Source organism: Sciurus carolinensis, chromosome 11, assembly GCF_902686445.1.
Source record: "Sciurus carolinensis chromosome 11, mSciCar1.2, whole genome shotgun sequence".
Taxonomy (NCBI): domain Eukaryota; kingdom Metazoa; phylum Chordata; class Mammalia; order Rodentia; family Sciuridae; genus Sciurus; species Sciurus carolinensis.
The window spans coordinates 78,616,693-78,644,312 of record NC_062223.1 but is presented as its reverse complement, the minus strand read 5'-3'; the positions used below and the strand labels follow the sequence as shown (position 1 = coordinate 78,644,312).

General features: G+C 37.6%; 1 protein-coding gene across 3 annotated transcripts; it reads left to right on the top strand.

The window, feature by feature from the left end:
* The first annotated feature begins 158 nt into the window (after positions 1 to 158).
* Positions 159 to 25,109, top strand: Thap12 (THAP domain containing 12). 3 transcript variants are annotated; one of them, XM_047519527.1, is made up of 5 exons: positions 189 to 561; positions 11,452 to 11,572; positions 14,998 to 15,105; positions 19,937 to 19,973; positions 22,277 to 25,109. In XM_047519527.1, exons 1-5 carry the CDS (start codon positions 473 to 475, stop codon positions 24,208 to 24,210), a joined length of 2,289 nt encoding a protein of 762 aa, XP_047375483.1. In that variant the 5' UTR covers positions 189 to 472; the 3' UTR covers positions 24,211 to 25,109. The 3 variants fall into 3 exon arrangements, with proteins under 3 accessions (XP_047375485.1, XP_047375483.1, XP_047375484.1); XM_047519529.1 differs by lacking the exons at positions 14,998 to 15,105; positions 19,937 to 19,973 and having other exon boundaries at positions 159 to 561; positions 22,277 to 22,407; XM_047519528.1 differs by lacking the exons at positions 189 to 561; positions 14,998 to 15,105; positions 19,937 to 19,973 and having other exon boundaries at positions 11,479 to 11,572; positions 22,277 to 25,107.
* Positions 25,110 to 27,620: the final 2,511 nt, after the last annotated feature.

Here is a 27,620-nt window from a genome sequence, read left to right as displayed (position 1 = left end):
CCTGAGGCTTAGGCTGTGCGCAAGCGCACTGCGGTAGCCCGCGCCAGGCCCCGCCTCCGCCTTGCCGCACCCCGGCAAGGCGCGCTTCCGTGCGCGTGCCCGGCTGCAGGGAAGTCGGCGGAAAGGAGGGCGGGGGAGGAAGGCTGAGGGAAGAGAGGGCACCCCCGGGCGCCAGGGTGCATTGTGGGAAGGAGGCGGCAGCGTCCCGGGCGGGCGGGAGGTGCACCAGCGGCGGCGGCGGCGGTAAATCCTCCCGGCCGCTCACAGCACTGTGGAGCCGCGTCCCCAGCCCGGCCTCGGACCGCGCGCCCCTCCTGCCCCTCGCGGCTTCTCGCGCGCCCGCCCCCCCCCCGCGCGCCAGCCCTGTCGAGCCGGCCGGCCGGCCTGGCTCCCCTCCCCGGCCCCGACGGGCGGGCGGCTGCCCTGAGGAGGCGGGGAGGGGAGTGCTGGGCCGGCCGGCAGGCGGGCAACGATGCCGAACTTTTGCGCTGCCCCCAACTGCACGCGGAAGAGCACGCAGTCCGACCTGGCCTTCTTCAGGTTCCCGCGGGATCCGGCCAGGTAAGGGCGCCGTGGAGCGGGCGGCCGGGCCCACCTGCGCGGTGCGCGCTGCCGGCCGCGGGCTCCCGGCCGAGGGACGTGGGGGGTACTGTGCACTGTCGTCCGCCAGTCTTGGACCTCGGAAGGGAACCGCCGCTGGCGGGCAGGCGGAGGGGACCTCGGAGCACGTGCGCTGGCGGGGGCTTGGCGCGGAGGCGGGATGAGGTGGGCTCTCACCCTGATTGACTTGCTGTGTGATCTTGGGCAGGTCGCCTTCCTCTCTGGGCTTTCATTTCTTTAGTTGTCAAAGAGGGACTTGGACTCCGGTTGTGGTCACCCGGGCCCATCTTTCTCCTTGCCATCCCCCACCCCAAGACAGCGTTTCTTTTCGGAGCCCGGCAGCCTTCTTTCATCTCAGGTCTGATGGCCACTATTCCCTCATTTGGACTTAATCATTACACAGCGATAAAATTCAAGCTTTGACCGTTACTCATTATTTCTCTTGGTAATTGTGGTGCTAGCAGGGAATACACGTGAGGGCGTGGGAACTAATATTAACCTCTTTGAGGTAACGCACATACTGAACTTATATTTAGGAAGTGATAGAGTAGGGACTGTTCGAAAGATTGAGGATATTTCATAGGCCTTTCTTTTTGGTTCAGTCTTTTAAAAGCAATGCCTACTGTGTGCCAAGCACTAATGTTATTGCTGGAATACAGAGGTGAATGAGACAATGTTGTTGTCAGTGGGGGGATCTATCAACAGGCGGTTATGGTATAGCCGTTGCATGCTGCTTATTAGTAAAACAAATATTTATTGAAAGTCTATGTGTTTGGCATTGTTTTGAGCACTGGTGGGTACAGTTGAAAAAAATCAAAGTCCCTACTCAAGGAGATTGCGCTCTGGGGGTGCGGGGATGTAGTCATATAAGATATTTACAGTAGTGTGTTACATAGTAATAAATACCATGGAAAAAATGAAGCAAAGATTGGAGGGAAATTAGTAGTAGCAGAGAAGGCATAATTGCTGTTTTAAGTAGAATGATCAGAGAAGGACTCCCTAAAAAAAGGTGAATTTGAGCAAAGAGCTAAAGTAGGTGAGGGTGCCAGCCATGAAGATATCTTGGGGAAGAGCATTACAGATTTTGCTGACAGTAAGTGCCACAACAAGGCATGCTTGTTGATGAAACCAGAAAGGGTATGTATGGGAGGAACAAATTGTACAGGAAATTGTTCATAGAAAACGTTGGCATCTATTCTGAGATAGAGTTAGGGTACAGAGCAGAGAGATTTTAACAGGATCACTAACCGCTTGTTAACTTGTAGGAAGCAAAGGTGAAAGTGGGAAGACCAATTAAAGGCTCTTGCAGTAATCCAGATTAGTAGAAGAGGAGGTGGTAAATTGTTTCATTTGAAATGAGGTTTGAAGGTGGTGTCAACAGGATTTGCTAAGGATATAGGTTGTAAAAGAAAAAGAAGAATCCAGAATGACTCCTGAAATTTTTAATTTGATCATTTACTGAGAGAGGAAAGACTGCGAAGAGCAGGGTTGATGGTGGGGTATTAAAAGTTTGATTTGGGTCATGTGAAGTTTGGAAGACTTGATATTGAAAAATAGATGTATATCTTCATACCACATGCAAAAATGAACTCAAAATGGCTAATATTTAAATGGTCTAAACATGAAACTAAAACCATTGAACTCTTAGAAGCAAACATGGAAATTGCTGTAGACTCTTAGATATGAAACCAAAAACTCATGAAATAAAAGGAAAAATACACAAATTGGACATCATCAAAATAAACTTTTTTTTTTTTTTTTTTGATACGTGGTTTGAATTCCAGGGATGCTTAACCACTGAGCCACATCGCTAACCACCCCTCCTTCCACTTGTTTTTGAGACAGGTCTTGCTGAGTTGTTTAGGGCTTCATTAAATTGCTGAGACTGGCCTCAAACTTGTGATCTTCCTGCCTCAGTCTCTCAGGTCACTGGGAGTTACAGGTGTGCATTACCACATCTGACTCAAAATAAATTTCTGTGTCTCAAAAGATATTACCCACTCATACATTGCTTGCGGAACTGCAAATTGGTGCAGCCACTATGGAAAGCAGTATGGAGATTCCTCAGAAAACTTGGAATGGAACCACCATTTGACCCAGCTATCCCATTCCTGGGTTTATACCCAAAGGACTTAAAATCAGCATGCTAAAGTGGCGCAGTCACCCCAATATTTATAGCAGCTCAATTCACAATAGCTAAACTATGGAACCAACCTAGATGCCCTTCACCAGATGAATGGATAAAGAAAATGTACCAGTACACAATGGAATATTACTCAGCCTTAAGAATAAGATTATGGCATTTTCAGGTAAATGGATGGAACTAGAGAATATCATGCTAACTGAAATAAACCAAGCCCCAAAAAACCCAGAGGAATGAGAAGTTATGCTCCATTTGTGTACAGTGTGTCAAAATGTATTCTACTGTCATGTATAACTAATTGAAACAAATTTAAAGTATAATAAAATTAGAAATACATATCTATACAATGGGCTACCTAGAAAAGTAGGGGCAAAGCTGGGAAAGAGTTTGTTTAGAAATTAGAGTACTTTAAAGTGAGGACTATAGAAAGTCACAGTATATGACTGAAATATTATTCAGTCTGAGAAAAAGAAGGAAATTCTGCCATTTAGAATAACAAGGGTGAACTGAGAGGACATTGGCATTGTGTTAAATAAAATGAGCCAGTCATGAAAGGACAAAAGCTGCATGAACCCGCTTACATGAGGTATCTAAAATAGATTCATAGAAGTGGAGAAAAGCATGGTGGTCACCACGGGCTGGACAGAGAGAAAAAGTGGGAAATTGTTTTTCAATGAAAATCTGCTACATAAGATAAGTTTTTAGATCTCTGATGTACAACATAGTACAAAAAGTTAGCAACATGGTATTGTACACTTTAAAATAATGTTGAGGATAGATCTGTTGTTATATGTTCTTGTAAAAACCAAACAAAAACCACCCATGGGAGTGTGTGTATGTATTATATTAAAATGTATTTATCTTCACACACACACACACACACACACACATACAAACAAAGACGTTACCAAGGAGGAAAGAATGAAAGAAGATATTGGTAAAAAATAGAATGGATGAATCTGGACTACAAAATATGTAAAAAAAAAAAAACTCTTAAAAAGTCAACAATCGAAAGACAAATAACCCAGTTAGAAAATGGGCAAAGGACCCGAATAGATATTTCTCCAAAGAAGAGATAGAAGTGACTAATATGCACTTGAAAAGATGCTCTATCTCATTAGTTATTAGGAAAATTCAACTCAAAACCATAATGAGTTGACAAACATAGAATTACCATACCACCCAGCAGTTCCATCCCAAGGTGTGTAGCCAAAAGGATTACAAACTGCTATTTAAAAAAAAAAATTAAAAAACATACACCACTTATATAGTAGCACTGCTCACAGTAGTCAAAAAAGATGGAAATAACCCAAAGTCTGTCAGTGCTGAATGAACAAAATGTGTATTAATACAGTGGAATATTGTTCTGCCATAAAAAGTAATGAAGTACTGCTACTGTTGATACATGCTACAGCATAGGTGAACCTCAAACATTATGCTGAGTAAAAGAAGCCAGATATAAAATATCATATATTGTATGATATGAAATATCCAGAATAGATGAGTCCATAAAGACGGAAAGCAGATTGGTGGTTGCCAGGGAATAGAGGACAGGAGGAGTGGGAAATAACAGATTAAGGGATACAAGCCATTTCTGTTCATATGTAATTGAGTGCTTTTTTCATTACACTCAGGGAAATATGGTCTTTTGGGGCTTATAGTCTCAGAATTGGAAGGAATTTTAGATCTAGTGCAGTCTTCTTGGAATGCTGAAATTCCCTCAGTATTAGTGTCTTTTAACCTTCTTTGGGGTCATTGTGCCTTTAAAAGAATCTAACATAAGGACACTTACCTTAAAAGAAACAAATCCAGTTTTGCATTTCACCATAAAGATACTCATGGACTCTGGAGAGCCATACACATTCCGGACACGTGGTTTCTGCCTTTGCTAAAATACTTCACGTTTCTTTGTGAGAGACACCTAGAGGTCCTGGACCACCTTAGCTGTTGTTTCTTCCTTGTTTTGAGTGCAGATCTGCCTCCTGTGATTTATGCTTTGGAGAGTTAGTTTTGTCCCCAGATTGACACTGAGCAAGTCTGTGCCTTGTTCCATGTAAGAGCCCTTTGAATAGTTCAAGACCAAATTATAAACTTTTTTGAACTTTTTTTTTAAACAACTTTATTGAGATATAATTCACATATCATATAATTCACTTATTTAAAGTATATAATTCAATGGCTTTTCGTATGTTACATTATTTTAGAATTTTTGGTGACATATATATAACAAAATTGATCATTTTGACCATTTATTTTTATTTTTGTGGTGTTAGGAATCAAACCCAGGACCGTGTACATGCTAGGCAAGGGCTCTACCCCAGCCCCATTTTAATCATTTTAAAATTTACAGTTCAGTGGTATTGATTATATTTACAGTGTTGTACAACCATCATCATCATCACTGTTCCCAAAACATTTTCATTCCGCCAGAAAAATACCTTTGTAACCTTAAAGCTTCACTTCTCATTACCCTGTCCCTAGCCTCTGGTAACCTCTAATCCACTTCCAGTCTCTGCAAATTTGCCTGTTATAGGTACCTCAGGTAGGTGGAATCATAAGATTTGGATTTTATGTCTGGTTTATTTTATTTAACTTAATATATTCAAAATAACTTTTCAATTTCCTTTTTACTGTGCCCACAGTTAATTTATACAAAGAAGTAGTTCTTTTTTTTCCTATAAGTGGGTTGTAAGGAAGGTTGATAAAGGGTGTGTTACCAACCTACCTATTCAAAAAAGTTAATTGACATTGTTAACTAGCAACAAAGATAAATATATTTAATGCTCTTAAGCTGTACATTTCCCATTCATTGTATTTATAAATTCCATGTACATTTTTAGGAACAGGTATTTAGAAATAATTAAAAATTCAAGAGTGTAATCCATAGAGGATATAATGTACAATTTGACATACCATAATAGTTATTGGTTTAGAAAAAGTATCGTTCATATGCTTTTTTTTTTTTTTTTTTAAGTGAAATTATTCGATCAGCTTAGCTTAGGGCAGGGACATGAAGGTCACTGATTACTGAAAATTAAAGTTAAAACATCATCGTCTATAAAGTTTCGTTGCCTCAGGGTAGCTTGCCTAATGCAGAGACTTGGCAGGGTGTACATAGGGGCAGCTCTCAGCTTTGCTCAGCCCCAAATCAATGAATTGCACCCATTAGAGTGAGATGGGCAATCAAGGCTCTTCCTCCTCAGGCAGTTAGTGGTATGAGGCAGTGGTGACAGTGATGTGTTCCAAGGTTCTTTTGGCAATCTAATCAAAGTTAATTGAGAGTTGTTCTTTGCCTTGTAAAATGTAAAAAACCGTGGTTTTCGGGGGCCTTACAGAGGTTTGTATTTTAGACCAAGTAATCTGTAATCAAATTTTACAACAAAATGCACTGAATAATTTATAAACAACAAATTTATTTCTCACAGTTTTGAAGCCTGGGAATTCCAAGGTCAAAGTGACAGAAGATTTGGCGACTGGTGAGGGACTCGCTTTCTGCATCATTGATTGGTACCTTGTTATATCCTTACATGACAGAAGAGGCAAACAAGTTCTCTTGAGTCCCTTTTATAAGGGCTCTAAACCCATTCTTGAGGACTCGCCCTCACAACCTAATCACTCCCAGATGACCTACCTTCCAACAGCGCACTGCACTGGGGATTAAGTTTCAACATGTGAATTTGGGGGGAATACAGACATTCAGACTTCAGCAGTTCCCAAGACTCTCCGGGATTCTGCAGTGTCAAAGCTATTTTCGTAACACTGATGTTATTCTTTTTCATGCTCATGCTCTCAGGAATATACAGTGGAGTTTTGGGGGCTATATAACACATGGCATTATCGTTTTGGATAAGTTAGGTATTTTTTTTCTAGATTTTTTTCTTTTTTTAGGGTACTATGGCTTGAACATTGGGGCACTTTATCACTGAGCTACACCCCCCAGTTCTTTTATTTTGAGACAGGTTCTCATTAAATTGTTAAGGGTCTTGCTGAGTTGCTGAGGCTGTCCTTTAACTTTGGATTACTCCTACCTCATCTTCCAGGTTTTTGGAATTATAGGCTTGCACCACCACATCCGCCAGGGAGGGTTTAATAGCCTTTTAAAACTGTGTATTAATGTAAAGGCAGGATTTATGGACATGTTAAATATTGAAGCAAAGGTGAGAATCTGTCTTAAGTTATATATTAAAGAGATTTGCAGAGTTGGAGAACAGTCTGCTCACTAAATATGGTGGGTTTTTTTTTTTGTTCTAAATAGTTATACATGACAGTAGAATGCATTTTGATGCATCATACATAAATGGAGTATAGTTTCCCATTCTTCTGGTTGTACTTGATATAGAATCACACTGATTGTGTACTCATATATGCACATGGGTCATGATGTCCGATTCATTCTACTGTCTTTCCTACCCCTAGACCCTCTCCCCTCCTTTCCCTTCCCTCTGTCTAATCCAAAGTGTGTGGTTTTTCATTAAAATACTGCATGCATTAACATGAAAGGAGGCTATTGATGAATTAATAAAGATTTTTAAATTGTTCTCAGTTTTAATGTCTGTTAATAATGTATATTGTTAGATAAGAAGGTGTTAGTGATGGAAAGAAATATGTGGATTCAGGGTGTCACCCCACTTTGTTAAAGGAAAAGGCCACACCCTGGAATACAGGAAATAAAACAGTGACAGAGCTGGGAAAGAAGAAATGTTGGTAAAAATCTGAGAGATTATTATATAACTATGTGAATGTATGTGTGTGAGTTTGTGTGTATATATAATATATGTAAGAATATGTGCTTATACATACATATATGTATGCAGGAAAGACTTATTGTGGTTTTATATATCATTTTTATAACTATTGATATAGTTATAAAACGTACATAAATCATAAGCATAAAGCATGTTGGACTTTCAGAATGACATGTCCATGAAATTTTTTAAAAATAGGGTATTATGGGGCTGGGACTATAGTTCAGTGGCAGAGCACTTGCCTAGCATGTGTGAGGCACTGGGTTCAATTTGCAGAGCACCATATAAAAAAATAAAGTGGAAGTTTAAAAAAAAAAAGAATATTACTTTTTAAAAATAATAGGTGTTAGCACTCCAAACTGCTTTTCCTCTGTGACTTTCCTAGTCATTATCCTACTCGCTCCAGCATTAACAACTTTAGATAAGTATACTTTCAGAGACAGGGAGAAGAGCAAGGGGAAGCTTTTTTATTTGAGATACCTTGGACTCCAGAGGTCTCCTTTGTGCCCATTCCCAGTTGTTACCTCTCTCCAGTGGTATCTATAATTCTGGCTATCACTGTGTTGGGGAAACCTAAGACCACCCCCTATTTTTTTTCTCTGAGGCGCCGGAGATTTGAACCGTGGCCCTTGTGCTTGCTAGGCAAGTGCTCCCCAAAACAAGCTATTTCTTCAGCTCCCACCCCCTATTTGGAGATTCACTAGAAGGACTCATGGGACTCTCCATATAGTTGTACTCACAGCTAAGATGTATTACAGCAGTGTAGTAAGGGGACACATCTGAATCATGAGGGGAGGACACCAGCAGAATCAGGATGAATTCATTGAGGCTTCTTTATGCTCTTTTCTTCCCTTAAGAGGTCCTTCAGAGACCGTTTTCCTCAGTAGTTGAAATACAGCAACCTATGGACCATGTTTCTCCCTGGAGTAGTCCATTACAGACTCAGCGCCCAAGATTTTTATTAGGGCCTGGTCAATGAGCAGTTTGTGCCTAGCGTATACTAACGTTCCTTCCCAGAAGGAAGGCAGTTATTCATTATAAATCATATTATTTGCACAGTGTAGGCACAGTGCCACCTTACCAGTTAGGAAGCATTTTATATCAGTGTAGGGAACTATTTACCAGCTAATTTCCCGGACACCTGCCAAAGACTCTTAAGCCTTTTTGGGGATGGCAATTTTAGGCATGCTATCTGTGTTAACTTTTTCTTAATAAAGCCATAAATGAGTTTCCTGTTCACATAGTGTATACTTTTGTCTTCTTCCACTTAACATGATTGTGTGATCACAAGTAGTTTGTTTACTCCATGGGCAGATCCCATTCCATGGAGTGAACATACCAGTTTGTCCTTTTGTCTATGGGAGAAGTTGTTTCACCTCCCCAATATTTGGTATTATGCCTTTTACATTGTAGTCTTTCTTTTGGGTATGTAGTTATATTTTGTTGTGGTTTTAATTAATATTTTCTTGATGTTGTTTTTTTGTTTTTTTCTTCCCATCTAAGTATTGGCCATTTTGGTAAACTTTTTATTGTAAAGTGCCTGTTCAAAAAACTAGTAGAAGTTCTTTGAATGTATTTTGGCTGTGAGTTGAGTCCATTGCTGGATATATACATTAGAGAGATCTTCTGTTTTGTGGGTTGCCATTTCACTCCCTTAAGTGGGTTGTTTTAATGAAGAAAAATTACTGACTTAAAAGTAGCCAGATCATTTAATTTTCTCCTGAAGTTTGTGGTTTCTGTTGCCTTCTTTAAGAAGGCGATGAAGATAGTTTGTTATCTTTTAGAAACTTTATTGTTTTACTTTCATATTTAGATCTGTGTTCACTTGGAATTTATTTTTATGTATAGTATAAAAGTACCTGCAGATATTCATTTTCGGCATAATGAATTATGTATAATTATACTGCACCAGTAACATTTTTAAGATAAAGTCATTTTATTCATATTTGTCATATAGATATCCAGCTGACTCAGCACTGTTGAAAAAAATCCATCTTCACTGCTGTTCAAAGCTGCTTTGTCTTAAGTGTCCATAGCTTTCTATCTTGTTCCATTGTTCTGTCCTTGTACAATACCATATTGTCTTAAGCTTTGTAAGTCCTAATATCTGGTAGTGTAAGTATTTCCACCTTTTTTCCTCCCTCAAGATCATCTTGACTATTAGCCCTATGAATTTCTGTGTGAAAAACTTCAAAGTAATTTTGTCTCTCTTACACGCTCTCTGTCTCTCTCTCTCTGTCTCTCTCTCTCTCTCTCTCTCTCATTGGGACTGGGATGATATTGAATTAGTAATCAATTTTGGGAGCACTGATGCTTAGAATTCAGTGTTCCAGTCCAAGAACTTACATATTCCTCCATTTGTCTTCTTTAAAGAAAAAATTATTAGTGGTCTTACACACCTTTCACTGTCTACTTCTGTGTATTCAGTAGGGGTAATTAATTGGACTTTCTGTCTTATACCCAATCTGTTCTTCTTGATCATTGGAATCTAGGTGGCTATTGATATCAGAAAAACATTTCAGCTTAGTTCAGGGATTGTGTGGACAGTACTATTCTATGTGGACAGTCTTCAGAGATGAAGAATTTAAAAACAAACTTAACAGTAGCAGTATGGCAAATTATTTTATGGAAGGATAGTTTTTATACTTAATATTTCGATTTTGAGCCAGATCGTGGCACACACCTATAATCCCAGCCACTTGGGAGTCTATGGCAGGAGGACTGCAAGTTCAAGGTTAGTGTGAACAACTTGCAAGACCCTGTCTCAAAATGAAAAGGGTCAGAGATATAGCTCAGTGATAGAGCACCTCTGTATTCAATCCTGAGTACAATGTCCCCTTCCCCCAATTTTATTTATTTTGAAACATGAAGTATTTATAATCATAATATACAACATATTAAAATACAGACATCTTAGGCTTCATTGAGTGATACAGTACTTCTTGGTTGAATGAAATGCTGTGCAGTTTAGGTGTGTGGTTTTAGTTTAGGCTTGAAATCAAGTGTCACCATGGTTTTACATATTTAGACTGGAGGGAATGACGTATCAACGTGTGGGGTGAATGTGGATGTAGCATTGAAACCTAAGAAAATGTACTATTATGTAATTACAGCATGAATATGTTTTCACACTGTGACACTGTTTTTCCATGGCAGAAATTTTATTCTTAGAAACTTAGAGTGAGGTAAAGATATAGTTGTAACTTAGCAAATTACTCAACATTTCTGTGTCTTGGTCTCTTCATTAGCACAAGGGGAATAATAATAGTACTCGCCTTGGAAAGGACTTAGAACAGTATCTAGCTCATAATAAATGCTTAGTGGCATTATTATCTGTCTTTCTGCAAACAACTTTCTGCAAATAAGCACTTGAAGAGGACATGGACTTTATCTTGTTCACAATCTTAACATTTTCTGTACGTGGGATTGTGTAGACACAGTTGCATTCATGGAGCCTGTAATATAGTTTGTATGTGTATCATTGTAGATAAAGCATGCTCATAATAAGGCAAATGAATATAGCCTTCATGCTTCCACAAGAAACTAGTTATTTATAGAACTTGTACCTGCTAATTTTCTGCAATAACAGTGTTGTTTTATTTGCTTAAGTTGAACTTCTGAAGGGATGTAAGGCTGTTGGCCTTGTGCAACTTTTCACTTGTACTGCTGATGGTTAAGTCCTCTCTTACAATGTTCTGGGAGTTGGAAGACCCACCTTTAAGTTTTCCTGCTGATTTTGGACTTGATTTCTTCTTAATCTTGTCTGTAATTGAAGGTTTATACTACCTGATTTCTGTGGTCCCTTCCAACTCTCATTTTGTAATTAATCAGCTTCTCCAAATTATATTCTAGGGGAGGGGAGTAGGAATCCATCGTTATTAATATGTATTTACCTTAAAACCAAGTGCTGAAATTAAAATATCAAGCTCATGTTTTGTAATTGTATTTTGGTTTTATTTATAGATGCCAGAAGTGGGTCGAGAATTGTAGGAGAGCTGACCTGGAAGATAAAACACCTGATCAACTCAATAAACATTACCGATTATGTGCCAAACACTTCGAGACCTCTATGATTTGTAGAACTGTAAGTAATAGGAGAACTTGGTTTCTTTCTCTTTTTCTGTCTGGTTGGAAATGTAAGTTTTAATAATTGAAAGGTATCCCTCTACCCTACCATTTTTTAAAAATGAAAATAAGTTTGGAGTGGAATAGTATCTATTTTGCTCTAAAAATTCTGTCGTTTTCTTAATTCCCCTATTCCTGATGCCCCTTTTCCAATCATCAGAGGTGACCACTTTTAATCCTCTAGACAGTTCTAGATGATCTTAATACTATGTTTAAGATAATGTTTTTATTTGGAGCAACTTCTCTAGAACTTTTTCATACCTTCATCTAGGAGTAGTGCTCTTTGTTTTCATGTTTTTGAATGTACTCTTAGAATCAACACTTAATTTTTATATGCTAGATACAACAGGAAATAAATCATAGGTAATGTGAAAAAAACATTTCCATCAGCAATTTGCAGTTTTACATTCAGACCTTGTACTTTCTGGGCCCCAGTTTCTAATGAGAGTAGACCAGACCTAGATTTTTAACCCTCTAGGATTCTGTTACTGCTGTGATTCATAAAAGGCACAAATAGGTCAGATTTGATTGAAATGAAGCAAAAACAAAACACTTTAATAATTAGTAAGGAACAAAGTTTTGGTAAATAATATGCAGTGTTCTTGTTTAGGTATAAGTAATGTATCATCTCAGCAAGATAAACTTTATTTGAAGGTACACTATATACTGTTATGCAGCAATTTATTTTGATATTTTTTTCAGATACATTTTGCAGAGGCATCAGAAAACTAAAGAATGATTGGGTTATTTTATTTCTCAAAATTAATTGAAGCAGATACTTGTGAAGTCATTGGGAGGTGAGCCAATTCCGGTTCAACAGTTTAATCACAAATATTTGAGGGATTTTTTTTTTTTGCCTTGCTTTGTTAAGAGCGTAATAATGATCAACCAGAATAAGAGGTTTCATATGTTTAAAAGGCAAACTGCTTTTATGTTCTTGACACTAAGTAAAAATATCCCAAATTATTTAAATGCCATATGCATTTTGCATTTTTATTTTAGTAATAAATATGGCCTTTTAATTGGATAATTCCAACCATATCAATATGAGAAATTTAAAATGTAGTTTACTCTTGTATTCTTGTTCAGTCAGAGCATAGAAGAACAAGGTGAGGTAATTTTGTTTTTATAATTTCTGAATGATTTGTCAGTCTTGAATAAATTAACCCAAATGTGAAAAATATTCTTCAACTGTATGTAGAAGATGATGCTGGTATTAAAAGCTGGATTATCTGATCTCTGTATTAAAATGTTTAAGAGTTTTGGCCTCATTAGTTTGGCATTTATGTACTCATTAGTAAACATTCATGACTAATTCAGCAAAAACCAAATGTTTTACTATCTTTGATTCTAGAGTAAGATTAATATGCAGGGCCTGGTGGTACACACCTGTAATCCCAGTGGCTGGGGAGGCCAAGGCAGGAGGGTTACAAATAAGTTCAGAGATAGCCCCAGCAACTTTGCCAGGCACTGTCTCAAAATAAAAGGGAGGCAGGCTGGGAATGTGGCCCAGTGATTAAGCACCTCTGAGTTCAATCCTTGCTACCCCCCAAAATAAAATAAGATTAATAATGTTTGCTCAAACCTTAAATCAGCAGTTAAAGATTAAATCTTGATACTGAATTAAAATTATTCTTATGAATTGCATATAACTTTTCTGGCATGTATAATTATAAATAAGTATTTATAAAATGTTATGTTTTTGATCTTTGCTTTATTTACTATAAAATGGCAAATTAGATTTGAATTTTTAAAGTTCGTTAGACTGTTTAATCCCTCCCTTCACTTAATAATTTCTAACATATCAAAAGTTGACTGTATATGTATATATGTTTGTTTATTTTTGAGGCTTTTGCTCAATGGGAAAGAGATGGAAAGCTTAGGCTATATGAGTTTTTGCCCCTTTCAATGGTTGTGTCTCTCTAACTGATCAAACTCCCCAGTAGACTCAGGATCCCTAGCCAGGCACTAGAAGTTGTATCATTAAGAAATCATATTTTCTTCTCTCTGTTTTCTTTGATGCATGGGATTGAGCTGGAAAACACTGACTGAATAAAAATCCTTCTGAAGTAATAAGTGACTTTTCGGATAATACCCAAGATCATGTGTTTCACTTAGATACATGTTTCCCCTCAGACCTTCCTAACTTCTGTTCTCTGGGTGAAAAAAATTAGAGGAGTTATTATTTTTGCTTGATATATTTGAATATGCTTCAATAGTCAACTTTGAAACACTCACTGCTCCCAAGAAAGCTTTTTAAATGGGAAGAGGGAGAAGGGAGGGAGGGGTGTGTGTGTGTGTGTGTGTGTGTGTGTGTGTTTCCTATAGCAACTTCAGGGAGAAATTAAAGTTACTGTTTCTTTTGACTAGCCAAGTATATTATAGAAGTTATTCATCTGTTACTCACCCTCTTAATAAACTTCCTGTCTTGCCTAGCCTGTTCTGGGCCAACTGTGGTAAACTGTCACCATCTAGGTATGGATGCAGCTTCTAGTTAAATTGGATTAGATTAACAGGAAGTGAAATAGAGAATGATCATCCTTCAATGTTAACTTCATTAGAGCTAGAAGGGAATTTAGAAATATGAAGTGTAGGGTGATTTTATATATATGAGTTGTAGCTCTTGAGTCTATTTTTATCTTAGGAGTTTGTAATATGTATTTAAAATATAAATGGCTTGTTAAAGGTTTTTCTTAGAGTTTCGTTGCTTAAGACTGTGTTAACTGAAGAAGTAAGTAGATTGTATGGAAGTGATAGTAGTATAACTGAAATGGCAAGCAATCTGATCACTAATATGTGAATAGTTTCATTTTGAGGAATGTTGATCTAGTCAATACCCAAGTCAGAAAAGGAAACTGGGGCCCAAAAAAGGGAACTAATTTAGCTAAGGGGCTGTTAGTGAATCACTAGTAGATTTTGCCTTAATTCCTACGTCTCCTGGGTCCCAGTACAAAAGTATTTTCATTGTACCTTGGTGCTTCTCAGTAATATTAGCAAAAGTGGTGTGAATAGCAGGTAAGGAGGGAAGCATTGTTGTAGAACATACAGGAAGGTAGGTTATTTGGAAGATTTGTACATCCTGTAATCCGGTGGGCTCATGGAAGTACAGAACAGATGAAGTGACTGGGAAACTGAATTAGAAATATATGTACAAAACTCAAATACATTTTTATACCTACTGTCAACTCAGTTTCTTAATTTATAATAGTAAGATTACCAAAAGGGCAAATAAGAAATAAATATGACAGTAGACTGACTTAAACTGACATCAGATTCTGCAAGTCTGTTTACTTTAGAGCTAAAGAAGTACTAGGGAAATCTTTAATATAGAATTTTATTTTTTCCAAAGGGCCATCTCTGAATTAACACATTTTTCTTTTTCAGAGTCCTTATAGGACAGTTCTTCGAGATAATGCAATACCAACAATATTTGATCTTACCAGTCATTTGAACAATCCACATAGTAGACACAGAAAACGAATAAAAGAATTGGTATGTCTTTGTGCTTTCAGATTTCCCACCTCCCCATAATACTGTGAAGTCAAATATAGGTGCATTTATGTTAAAAATTGGCCCAAGTTATTCTGTATATCAAAGGTAACATAATGGGAAACAAATGCTATGATAAGTAAACTGAATGTAAGATAGTTAATCTGTTTTAGTATGGTTTAAATTGGAAAACCTCCCTTGAATATAGCTGGTCACTTTCAGGCTATTAGTTCATTTCCTTCTTAGAACTGGGGATAATTAGAAGTGCTTTCTTTTCTTTGGTATTAAGGAAAATGGAGCTGAGGTAGCTTTCCAGAATCGAGCAAAACGGATAAAGAGATGAAAGATGTCAAAGTTGAGGCATGAATGGTTTTAGAGATAAGGATTCTATCACTACTAAGATATTGACTAGGGTTAGAAAAACTTTAAAATCTTTGAATATAACATAATTTACTGTGTTTCTATATTCCTGTGATATTTTTCAGTTCTGATAATTTTCTGTTTTTGTTGACCTTCCAGTGAACAAAATAAAGCTACTCAGACTCCTTAAGTCCATGGCTTCTGTCCTCATTATCACTGTCAAGGCCTTTATTTTATTTTACTATTTTTCCTTCTTCTTCCACTATTACTATTTCCATTCTTTCCTTTCCTGTTAGGTAGTATATTAAATATGTCATTATCAATTCATCCATTTTATGCTTTTTTAAGATAACATCTAATTTTTCTTCTTTTCTTTGTTTACCTTTCATATTTAGATCTTAGATTCATTTGGACTTCTGTGGTATCCAAGTGAAATTTAACTTTATATTTCTCCTTATGGAAAATTAGTTTTATCAGTGTGGTTGTGTTAGCTTTCCGTTCCTGTGACAAATGTCTGAGACAGCTGAAAAGGAGGAAAGGTTTATTTTAGATTAATGGTTTCAAGTCTTAGTTCATGGTTAGCTGGATCTGTTGCTTTTGAGCCTGTGGTGAAGCAATACATCATGGCAGGGAGCTCATGGTGGAACAAAGCTGCTTCTTCATGACAGTTTGGAAGCAAAGAGAGGAAGGGGACAAGGTCCTACTATATTCTTCTAGAGCACACCCTCAGTGATCTAAATTCCTTTTACTAGGCCCTACCTCCTGAAGGTTCCACTACTTCCCAGCAGCTCCACAGGCTGATGACCAAGCCTTGCATATGGATCTTTGGGGAACATTTAAGATCCAAACCATAACAATAATCTTGTTAATGAATTCATCCAGTGGTATAACATGCCACCTCTGTTATATACAAACTTTAATGCAAGACTGCTTCAGGATCTGTTCCACTGGATTATTTACATCTGAACCACATTGTTCTTACTACTATGGTTTTGTAATCTTACTTTCAAGTAGAGTTGACTTTTAAACTCTTCTTTTTCAAAACTTCCTTAGCTATTTGTGAACCTTTGTTCCTTCATACAAATTTGAGAATTCTTGGGTCAAGTTCTCCTAGAAATCCTGTGGGATTTTCATTATATAATTGTTTTGAATTGACATTTTTATGCTATTAATTAGTCCCATCCATGAATTTAAGAAACCTGATAAAATGGCTGCCAAATAATAGCAGTCATTAACAAATCTAAATGCTGGTTCTTTGAGGAAACTATTAAAATACTTTTAGGAACACACAGAGTCAAATTTTTTAAAACATTGGGTTTTTTTCTTGGTGCTGGGAATTGAACCCAAGGCCTGTGTATGCTAAGCAGGTGCTCTGTGACTAAGCTATCCCCCATCCAAATTTGTGGGGATGGGGGTTGTTGCAGTTCTTATGGGGGAAAACCATACTTTCTTCCTTAAATTACTTCCTAAAGACATGGTTCTTGTTTTTGTATAGAGTGTAAATTCTGGTTGAGATTGTTTCTAACAATTCAGAAGAACTTTTAAAAAAAATTAATACTAATAATCTACTGAGTTTTCTGTGTAACTATAATTGTATCAACCTAAAATAAAGAAAACTTGCTTCCAATTCTTAAATTTTTTTAGTTTTTTCTGTTACTTGTCTTATTGTTTAGTCAGGGTTCCTAGTACTATGTTAAATAGTTCCAGTGATGTCACATTGCCTTGTTCCATTCAGTATGATGTTTACCATTTATATCAAGTTGAGGAAATTCCCTTCTAGACTGATACTCAAGAGTTTTTATCAGAATTTGTTGAACTTATCAAATGCTTTCATTTAATCTATCAAGTTGAAAAGTTCATAATTTTTTTTCATTTTTTTTTTTTTTTTTTTTTTTTTTTTTTTTTGTGGTGCTGGGGATCGAACTCAGGGACTTGTGCTTGCAAAGCAAGCACTCTATCGACTGAGCTATCTCCCCAGCCCTTTTTCATTCTTTAGTAACAATGAATTTTCTGTTGTCACTTCTTATGAACCCTAATTGATTGTAACATTTATTTTTATACACTTGGATTCTGTTGGTCAATATTTTATTTAGGATTTTGCCTCTGTAAGTGTTGGCCTATAATTTTCTTTTTATGTATTTCCTTTATCTAGTTTTGATGTCAAGATTCTAGTCAGGTGTGATGTTGTACGCCTGTAATCCCAATGACTCAGGAGGCTGAGACAGGAGGATCGAGAGTTCAAAACCAGCCTCAGCAAAAGCAAGACACTAAGCAACTCAGTGAGACCCTGTCTCTAAATAAAACACAAAATAGAGCTGGAGATGTGGCTCAGTGACTGAGTGCCCCTGAGTTCAATACCCGGTACCCTCCCCCACACCCCCACACCCCCTGCAAAAAAAAGATTCTATTAGCTTCATGAAGTAAGTTGGATACCTTTTTTTTCTCCCCCTTAATTTTTCTAGAAAATCTTGTATAATATAGATATTATCTGCTCTGTGAAAGTTAGGTAGAACTTAGTAAATCCATCAGAGGCTTGGAGTGAGTGAGGGAAGGTTTTGATTGCTATTCTGATTCCTTGGTTTTCTCTTTCCTCTTGTGTTTTATTATGTCCAAAAGTTGATGATCTTTATCTGGAATTTTTGAATGGATGCATTTCTCTGTTCCTGAATTTATTTTAATAAATCAAAGGACCAGTAGTCAAGTTTTGTCAATGCTTGCTGTACTTGTGAGCTATTTTATTGGTTCTTTTTGATTTGGAGGATTTACTTTCTGGCTTTTTCTAGCTTTTTGAATATTTAGCTCACATTTATATGTATTCAAGGATACTTTAGATAATGTAATGCTTTCACTGTTCAGCTCTCAGTATTTTGTAACTTCTCATATTTCTTTAACATAGGATTATTTTTTGTTTTTAGTTTACAGACATGGTTTTATTTTTTAAAACCATTTTATATTTTTTATTTAACATGTTACTAAGTGATGCATAGAGGATGTACATAATCTGTGAGAGATGATTCTTGTTTTTTGTTTGTTTTTGTTTTTAGTTGTGGATGAACACAGTACCTTTATTTTATTTATTTTTATGTGGTGCTAAGGATCAAACCCAGTGTCTCACATGCTATGCAAGCACTGTACCACTGAGCCACAACCCCAGCCCTCTTCCTAGTTTTTTTTGCCTCTGTTCTTACTGTTGAAATCTGGTGCCAACTTGATTCCTATTCTTTTTGGGTGATCTGCTTTTTCTACCTCAAACTTTTATAATTTTTTTCTTTATATTTGACATTTAAAATTTTATTGAACTATATATATGTGAATTTTTTCTTAACCAGTATATTGACCATTATCTGAAGACTTAAGTCTATATTTATAATTTCCATATATATATTTATATATATTTCCATATATATATATATATTTTGTAGTACTAGGGATTAAACTGAGGACCTGATATGTGCTACCCCACCCCGAGACTTCCATCTTTAAATTTTGAGAAATTCTCAATTTTTATTCTTCCCTTTGTTATTTCTATTTTTCTGAGACTTTTTATACATGAATGCTGACATGACAGTCTTTTCTTCTTAGTAACGTGTATCAGGGGTGAGTAACTCAACCACCTCCTGTCTGGTAGTTGTCTTGTCCCTATACTCTGCCTCTTAGGGAACTTCAAATATTTCACAGCAGGCAAATACTTCCAAGTCTGCCAGCCTTGTTACTGGGCAGCCCACCAGGTAAGGAGGGAGTGTTGCAGGTGGACCTGTTGCTGACATTCTTGTTATCAGCAGCATATGCAGAGCTGTTCGGCAGGTACCGTACAGTCCCAGCTATCACATCACAGACACTACTACTTTCCCTCCACAGGATAGTAATGGGTAGGTCGTGATTCGATTATCACTGAGGTTTGGAGGGAGAGTAAAGGATTCAGCTGGCAAGTTCTTCCTCCATCTAACCCTGTGTGGTGTCATAGTGCATAGACTATGCTCCATGCATTCATTTCTTTTCCTTGCTGGCACTCTGTTACTTCTACTTCCCAGGGCTTTCTCATCATTTTTGTTAGTTTCAGCAATTAAGCAGCCTGTATCTTATGTGCCATCTCCAAGGTTAGATTGGGAAGGGGGATAATTTACATCCTCTTGAATTTGATTCCAAGTGCCTTGGTATACTTTTCATGTTCTTTACTATCTAGTATAGACTTATAACCTAAAGTTTGGATTATTTAGGTAGAAAATAAGTTAAATGATATATTTTTCCCTTCTAGGACTTAATTATAAGCTTGGAGTGATTAGCAAATTATTATTATTCTGACTTTCCCATCATCAGTTAAAAGAACATATTTAATATAAAGAATTTATGCTCTTGAAAGAATAAAATTTAATTCAAAATAGGCTTTTTATTTAAGATGATATACTGGAGGTCAGTTCTGAAACATGGTTTTTTTTTTTTCTTTTTTTCTTTTTTTTTTCTTTTGGTTATTTAGAGTGAAGATGAAATCAGGACACTGAAACAGAAAAAAAGTAAGTGATAGTGTTAATGACTCAGCTTCTGAATGCCTTTTTAAAAGGCCTTGACCTGGTAAGAATAAATAAATATGTTCTGTGTCCACAACCTACCCTGAGAATGGATGTAAGAGTGTGGTCAGCTTTGTCCTGTGGTCTGAAATGATCAGAGTCTTAATCCAGTTTGTCTTTGTAGAGTTCTGCCAAGCCACACACTTTGCCCTGTGCTGGCCTCACAGAAGTGGCTCCTTCTCCCTTTTAGTGCTTTCTATGTGGTTGGGGTGGCAGGGACACAGATAGTATCCCAGGGTAGGGAAGGAAGGGCAGACACCACGTTTCTGTCCACCCAACTTGTGGTGCATAATAGATTCTTTTTTTTTTTTTTTTGCGGTACTGGGGATCGAACCCAGGGCCTCGTGCTTGCAAGGCAAGCACTCTACCGACTGAGCTATCTCCCCAGCCCCATAATAGATTCTTGATAAATGTTTAAGGAATAAATGCCTATGGGGGAGCATTTGGTGTGTCAGACATAGTGGCAGGTACTGATGCCTGAGCCTTTGCCAAAGAGTGGCAGCTAGAAGTTGTTTTTGTTCCTATCCACTGTTCCTACTACTATTATCCTCCTCCTCTATCTCCTGTTGCTACCATTGACATAAACTTTTATTGATGCCAAATCATCATTCTAAGTGCTTTACTTCATATTAATTTATTTAATTATCACAGAACTTGTGATAAGTAATATTTTAATTCTCCCTTAATAGATGAGTAGACATGAACTCAAGCAAAGAAAGGAGGAAAAGATTCTATACAAAAGTATAGTGGCATGAAATAGGATGCTAGATTTGGGAAACTGCACTCACTTTGATGGTTTTGAATAAACTATGATACTTAGAAAATGAACCCAGAGGGCACCACAGAGGCCAGGGTGTGGACTGTTGACAGAGGGAACCATTGAGGGTTTTGTAAGTAGATGATAGCATGGACCTCATTTCATGTTATGTGGAACACTGTTGAAGTGGGAAAGGTAACATTGCTGGCAGGGAGGCCAGGACCCAGGGAACTTGTATTCAGATGAGTTACATATGAAAAGATATCCAAAAGAAGAGTGACTAGCTTTTTACCTTGGTTTTTGCTCCTTAATGAACATCTTTTTGAAAAAATGAAAACCACAGAATTGATACTTGTTGATTGGGGATGGAGAAGTAATGGAGGACAGGAGGAAAGGAGACAGGCTATCAGGCAGGCATTGAGGATAACCTCTTGCTTTCTGCATGGCAAAAACCTGCATAGTGTAGAACACTGCTTTGTATGTATGATGAATAGATGGCCTCTGAGATGAGAAGGGGTGAGGAAAGACTAATCTCTGCCCTTGCTCAACTCTGATGATGCTCTGGCAGGCCTGGAAGCACAACTTCCACAGCCTCCAATCACACTAGTCTTCACTTCATATTTGGATAGCCTGCTTCTCCGTTTTACCTTAGTGTTGTTGCTGGAATACTTCCTGCCAACTGAAATGCCCTCCCTGCTCATATCTTCTGTATCCAGGTCAGAATCAAGTACATCTTCTCTTTGCTGAACTTTTCCCCTTCCCCCATTGATAATGTACAATTTTTGTAGTCTTACATAAGAACTAGGTTCTGTGATTCTTCAGATTTGGATTCTTTTCCTATGCCACCACTGACCTGTATGACTGTGGGCAGTCCTCTTAACCTGTAGGACCTCACTTTCCCCATCCAAATATGGGATTAGGTGAAGATTTCTAATACGAGCCTTAACAGTTACAGGAATCTATATTATATTGATTTGTATAACTGTCTCATCTCTCATATAAAAATGTTGCTTCATGGTTTGGTAGAAACAGCGTCTGTATGCACCTTAGAGCCAGACAGACTTGAATTTGAATTCACTGTTATCTTTCTAACTGCATTTATGACCTTGGGCAAGTTATTTATTGTCAAGTGGGGTTGATACCATCTTCCTGAAGAAAGAATATGGTGCACATAAAATACTAAACAGTGTCCTCCGTAAATACTTACTTTCACTTCTGAAGGCATGAACTGTTGCCTTCATGGGACACACTGTGTGAAGTGTGTTGTTAATTAAAAATCATTCCAATTTTATTTACATGTAGGGTTAAAATCTGTTCCCAGTGTTTCTCCTTCTGTTGTCTTATTTTATTCTATCTTCCTCTGTGATCTAGTAGATCCCCTGTGAATGCTGGATGAACGAGTTTGTGGTTTTGAAATATTAGCCAATAATAAAATGTGATCTGTTTTGTGTGATTTCTTATGAGACTGTAACATAAACTCTCTGTTTTCCAGTTGATGAAACTTCTGAACAGGAACAAAAACATAAAGAAACAAACAACAGCAACGTTCAGAACCCCAGTGCAGAAGAAGGGGGTGATGAGCAGGATGAAGATATTTTACCTTTAACCCTTGAAGAGAAGGAAAACAAAGAATACTTAAAGTCTTTATTTGAAATTTTGATTCTTATGGGAAAACAAAACATACCTCTGGATGGACATGAGGCTGATGAAATCCCAGAAGGTCTCTTCACTCCTGATAACTTTCAGGCCCTGTTAGAGTGCCGGATAAATTCTGGTGAAGAGGTCCTGAGAAAACGCTTTGAGACCACAGCAGTTAATACATTGTTCTGTTCAAAAACACAGCAGAAACAGATGCTAGAGATCTGTGAGAGCTGCATTCGGGAAGAAACCCTCAGGGAAGTGAGAGACTCACACTTCTTTTCCATTATCACTGACGATGTGGTGGACATAGCAGGGGAAGAGCACCTTCCTGTGTTGGTGAGGTTTGTAGATGAATCTCATAACCTGAGAGAGGAATTTGTGGGCTTCCTGCCTTATGAAGCTGATGCAGAAATTTTGGCTGTGAAATTTCACACTACAATAACTGAGAAGTGGGGACTAAATATGGAGTATTGTCGTGGCCAGGCTTACATCGTGTCTAGTGGATTCTCTTCCAAAATGAAAGTTGTTGCTTCTAGACTTTTAGAGAAATATCCCCAAGCTATCTACACACTTTGCTCTTCCTGTGCCTTAAACATGTGGTTGGCAAAATCAGTGCCTGTGATGGGGGTGTCTGTTGCATTAGGAACAATTGAGGAAGTTTGTTCTTTTTTCCATCGATCACCACAACTGCTATTAGAACTTGACAATGTAATTTCGGTTCTTTTTCAGAACAGTGAAGAAAGGGGTAAAGAACTGAAGGAAATTTGCCATTCTCACTGGACAGGCAGGCATGACGCTTTTGAAATTTTGGTGGATCTCCTGCAAGCACTTGTTTTATGTTTAGATGGTATAAATAGTGACACAAATATTAGATGGAATAACTGTATAACTGGTCGAGCATTTGTACTCTGTAGTGCAGTAACAGATTTTGATTTCATTGTTACCATTGTTGTTCTTAAAAATGTCTTATCTTTTACAAGAGCCTTTGGGAAAAATCTCCAGGGACAAACTTCTGATGTCTTCTTTGCTGCCAGTAGCTTGACCGCAGTGCTGCATTCACTCAATGAAGTAATGGAAAATATTGAAGTTTATCATGAGTTTTGGTTTGAGGAAGCAACAAATTTGGCAACCAAACTTGATATCCAAATGAAACTCCCTGGGAAATTTCGTAGGGCTCAGCAGGGTAACCTGGAATCTCAGCTAACCTCTGAAAGTTACTATAAAGAAACCCTCAGTGTTCCAACAGTGGAGCACATCATTCAGGAACTTAAAGATATATTTTCAGAACAGCACCTCAAAGCTCTTAAATGCTTATCTCTGGTACCCTCAGTCATGGGACAGCTCAAATTCAATACATCAGAGGAGCACCATGCTGACATGTACAGAAGTGACTTGCCTAATCCTGACACACTTTCAGCTGAACTTCACTGTTGGAGAATCAAATGGAAACACAGAGGGAAAGATATAGAGCTTCCATCCACCATTTATGAAGCCCTCCATCTGCCTGATATCAAGTTTTTTCCTAATGTATATGCCTTGCTGAAGGTCCTGTGTATTCTTCCTGTGATGAAGGTTGAGAATGAACGCTATGAAAATGGACGAAAGCGTCTCAAAGCATACTTAAGGAACACTTTGACAGACCAAAGGTCAAGTAACTTGGCTTTGCTTAACATAAACTTTGATATAAAACATGATCTGGATCTAATGGCAGACACATATATCAAACTATATACAACTAAGTCAGAGCTTCCTACAGATAATTCAGAAACTGTTGAAAATACCTAAAAGACTTTTAAAATGGGCTTTCTCTTATATTTGATATTTGGAAGAAAAGCCGTAAGGTGTATGTAGGTCACTTAATCACTGAATATCTGCCTACAGGCCTTTCATGAATACATTAGCCATTGGTAATCTGCCTATATACATGGCACTTGTTTGAGCTCTCATGCTTTGAAAACTTGTCTGCTCTTCCAGAAGACAGCATTGGAAGTACCACATTTCACCTCTGTGTGACCTCTGCCAGTAGCACTCTGGAATTGTTTTAGTTAAGTCTTTTAGATATAAAATGTATTATTACCATGGATCCATTGCCAGGTATTGTTATCAATTTTGCAGAAATAAATTTTGAGGAGATATAAGAAAAGAATGCATCTTATGAAATGTTACAATGAAGCCTACTGTTGACCTTTGACTATTAGTTTTAAGTGTGTTAAAATCTGTAATGGACACTTAAGGGAATTAACCAGAGAGTTGTGAGCTCACCAAACAGATTTCAGTATAGATTTTATCTTTATCAAATGAACTTAAAGAACAAGTTACAGTTTGAGTGGAGAGCCCGCCATTGTTCCACATCTGGTTGTTGCTGTTTACATTCCTTTGTTGAGCCTACATCTTCATAAGCCTACACCTTCATTTTAGCAGGTAAATGTTGAACACTTCTGCTTCATGGTCGAGACAGAGTCAGAGGCTGTTGATAGGGGCAACTTGTCTGTTTTCTTTTTCCATGACTATACTGCCTCATCTTGATTTATAAGCAAAACCTGGAAAACCTACAAAATAAATGTTTTGCGGTTTATCTAGAGCTAATATAGAAAATATTGCTGTTATTTTTGGTGAAGAAAATCAATTTTGTATAGTTTATCTCAATCTAAATAAAATGTGAATTTTGTTTATAAAGTTCAGGTACATTATTTTTTGTGGGGCCAAAACATTCTTAGGTTAAATTATTTTAAAATATATTTGATAACCAGCTCTACAGTTTTCATAATTCAAAATGAAGTGTTTTGAGGGGTTGTTGTCTTGGTATGTGTGTTTTCTACTTAGGTATGGAAAAAGGTTTTAATTTAAATTGAGAAATTGCTAACCATATCATTTACCTACCTGGTCATTTAGGGTTTTTTTGTTGTTATTGCCATTTTTGTTTTTTGTTCTTTTGCAGTGTTGGGGATTGAACTTAGGGCTTCATGTGTGCTAGTCAAGTGCTCTACCAATGAGCCTCATCCTCATCCCCACCCCTATTTTTTTTATAGTATATAGAGTATGTGACTCCTGATATAAATTATCAGGGTCTGTGTTATTGTTGGTTAAAATGTAAATGAATGAATTTAATTGCAGAGCTGTTACTGGATGTTTTATGTTGGAATAAGTTTTTTTGAGCTTCAGAAAGCAAAATGAGTGCATTTTCTGGAGTACTGAGTCTGAATGATAACCCAAAGTGCATTTCCCTGTCAGGGGCAAGCTCAGTGAATTTTTCCAGTCAGGACACACATTGCTGATGCAGGTTATAAAAAAGATAACAAGACTTCATATTATGGCCTAAGAGATGAGATGCCTCTGTCCTTGGCAGAAAGAACTGATCAAGTTCATGATGGCAGGATGACAGTGAAGGAGACACAGAACTGACCTATCAGTGCCTGCATTTAGTTCTTAGGGTCACCTGAGAGTGATGTGACCTTAACAGATAACTTAACTCTACTTTGTCTTAGCTAGAAAACCTACCTTAAGATTGTACCATGAGGATAAGGTAGTTTGTCTTCAGTGACCTATTACTGGTTACCAACATGCCCAAGCTTAATGGCTTAAAGAAACAATCTATCATTTCTCTCAATTTTGTGGGTTGCTTGGTTCTTTTGCTAGTCTCATCAGGGCTTTCTGCATTCCGCTGGCAGGTTGGCCAAGTCTGGGGTGGGATGATTCCATGTGACCTTTTTTTCTTGGGCTTATGGATTGATGGTCCTGGAGTACCAAGAAGGCAGTGGCTGAAGAAATCACAATACATTTCTTTACCACACTCCTTTTTTTATATACGTATTTTTTTAGTTGTAGTTGTACCTTTATTTTATTTATATATTTTTTATGTGGTGCTGATGGTCAAACCCTGTGCCTCATATGGGGCCAGGCAAGTGTTCTACCACTGAGCCACAAGCCTAGCCCTTTCACCACACTCTTAATCAGAGCAAATCACGTGGCCAACCTGGATTTAAGGGACGAGGAGTAGACACCCCTTGTTGGGAGGAGCTGCAAAATATGACCCCGGTTCATCCACTATGCTCATATTTCCAAAAGCATTCAAATAACAAAATTGATTAAGCTTTTAAGGTACCCATCATTTGTGTCTATAACCTATGTATATTCCCTAGTTTGGACAGTTAATGAAGACTTAAAAGTCCTAATTTGTTAAAAGACATTTTCAAAAACCAATCCTTGATGGCAATTTGAGTGAGTGGTAGGATCACAGAGAAAAATGTCTTTTGCAAGATTAGGAAGTTGGAAAGTAGAACCTGGGAGTCTTTATTCCACAAATATTAGTTGAATGCTTGCTATATACCAGGCTTCTCAGCTAAATACTGTCAATACCTTTTGCTTTCTGAGAGATCAACACAGATGACTGAAGCAAGAACCAAATGACACACAAGAACTTATCTTACTCATGCTGTATGCTGAGCATCAGATACATTTCAGCCATAACGGTGTCTTCTTGAGCTGTGGATTTCAATTTCATACATTACTGGATGAATTCTACAAGGCAGTTTAAAGTATTTTATATTAAACAGCAATAAAAATTATGTAAATATTTAAACTTTTCTAATTGAAAAAAGATGTAATCACTGATTCTAAAATGATAGCAACTTCTGTTTAATGTGAAAAAAAATATGGAAAAAAATACTGTCAATACCAGTTACAAGTTCTGACTCAGAATTTATAGCCTAGATTTAGGAGTTGGTCCACAGGACTATAATCTACCTTTTTTTTGGGGGGGGGGGGCAGTATTGAAGCCAGAACCTCACACATGCTAGCTTACTAGGCACAATCACTGAGCTGCAATCTCAGCCTTTTTTTAATCTTGAGCCAGGGTCATGCTAAGTTGCCCAGGCTGGCCTCGAACTTGTAATCCTCCTGTTGGAGCCTCCTGAAGTTGCAGGGATTATGTGTGTGTATCATTATGCCCAGCCAGTTGTACTTTTTGTAATTACATACACAAATTTGATAGACTAGTAAATCAGATTTACCAAAATTAAAGGAAAGGACAATAACAGTATCCATGAAAACCTTGTGTTTTTTTTTTGTTTTGTTTTGTTTTTTTAAGTAAGTTCTGCTGTGCTCAGTGACACACACCTATAATCACATCAACTTATGAGGCTAAGGTAGGAGGATCACAAGTTCAAAGCCAACCTCAGCAACTTAGCAAGACCCTG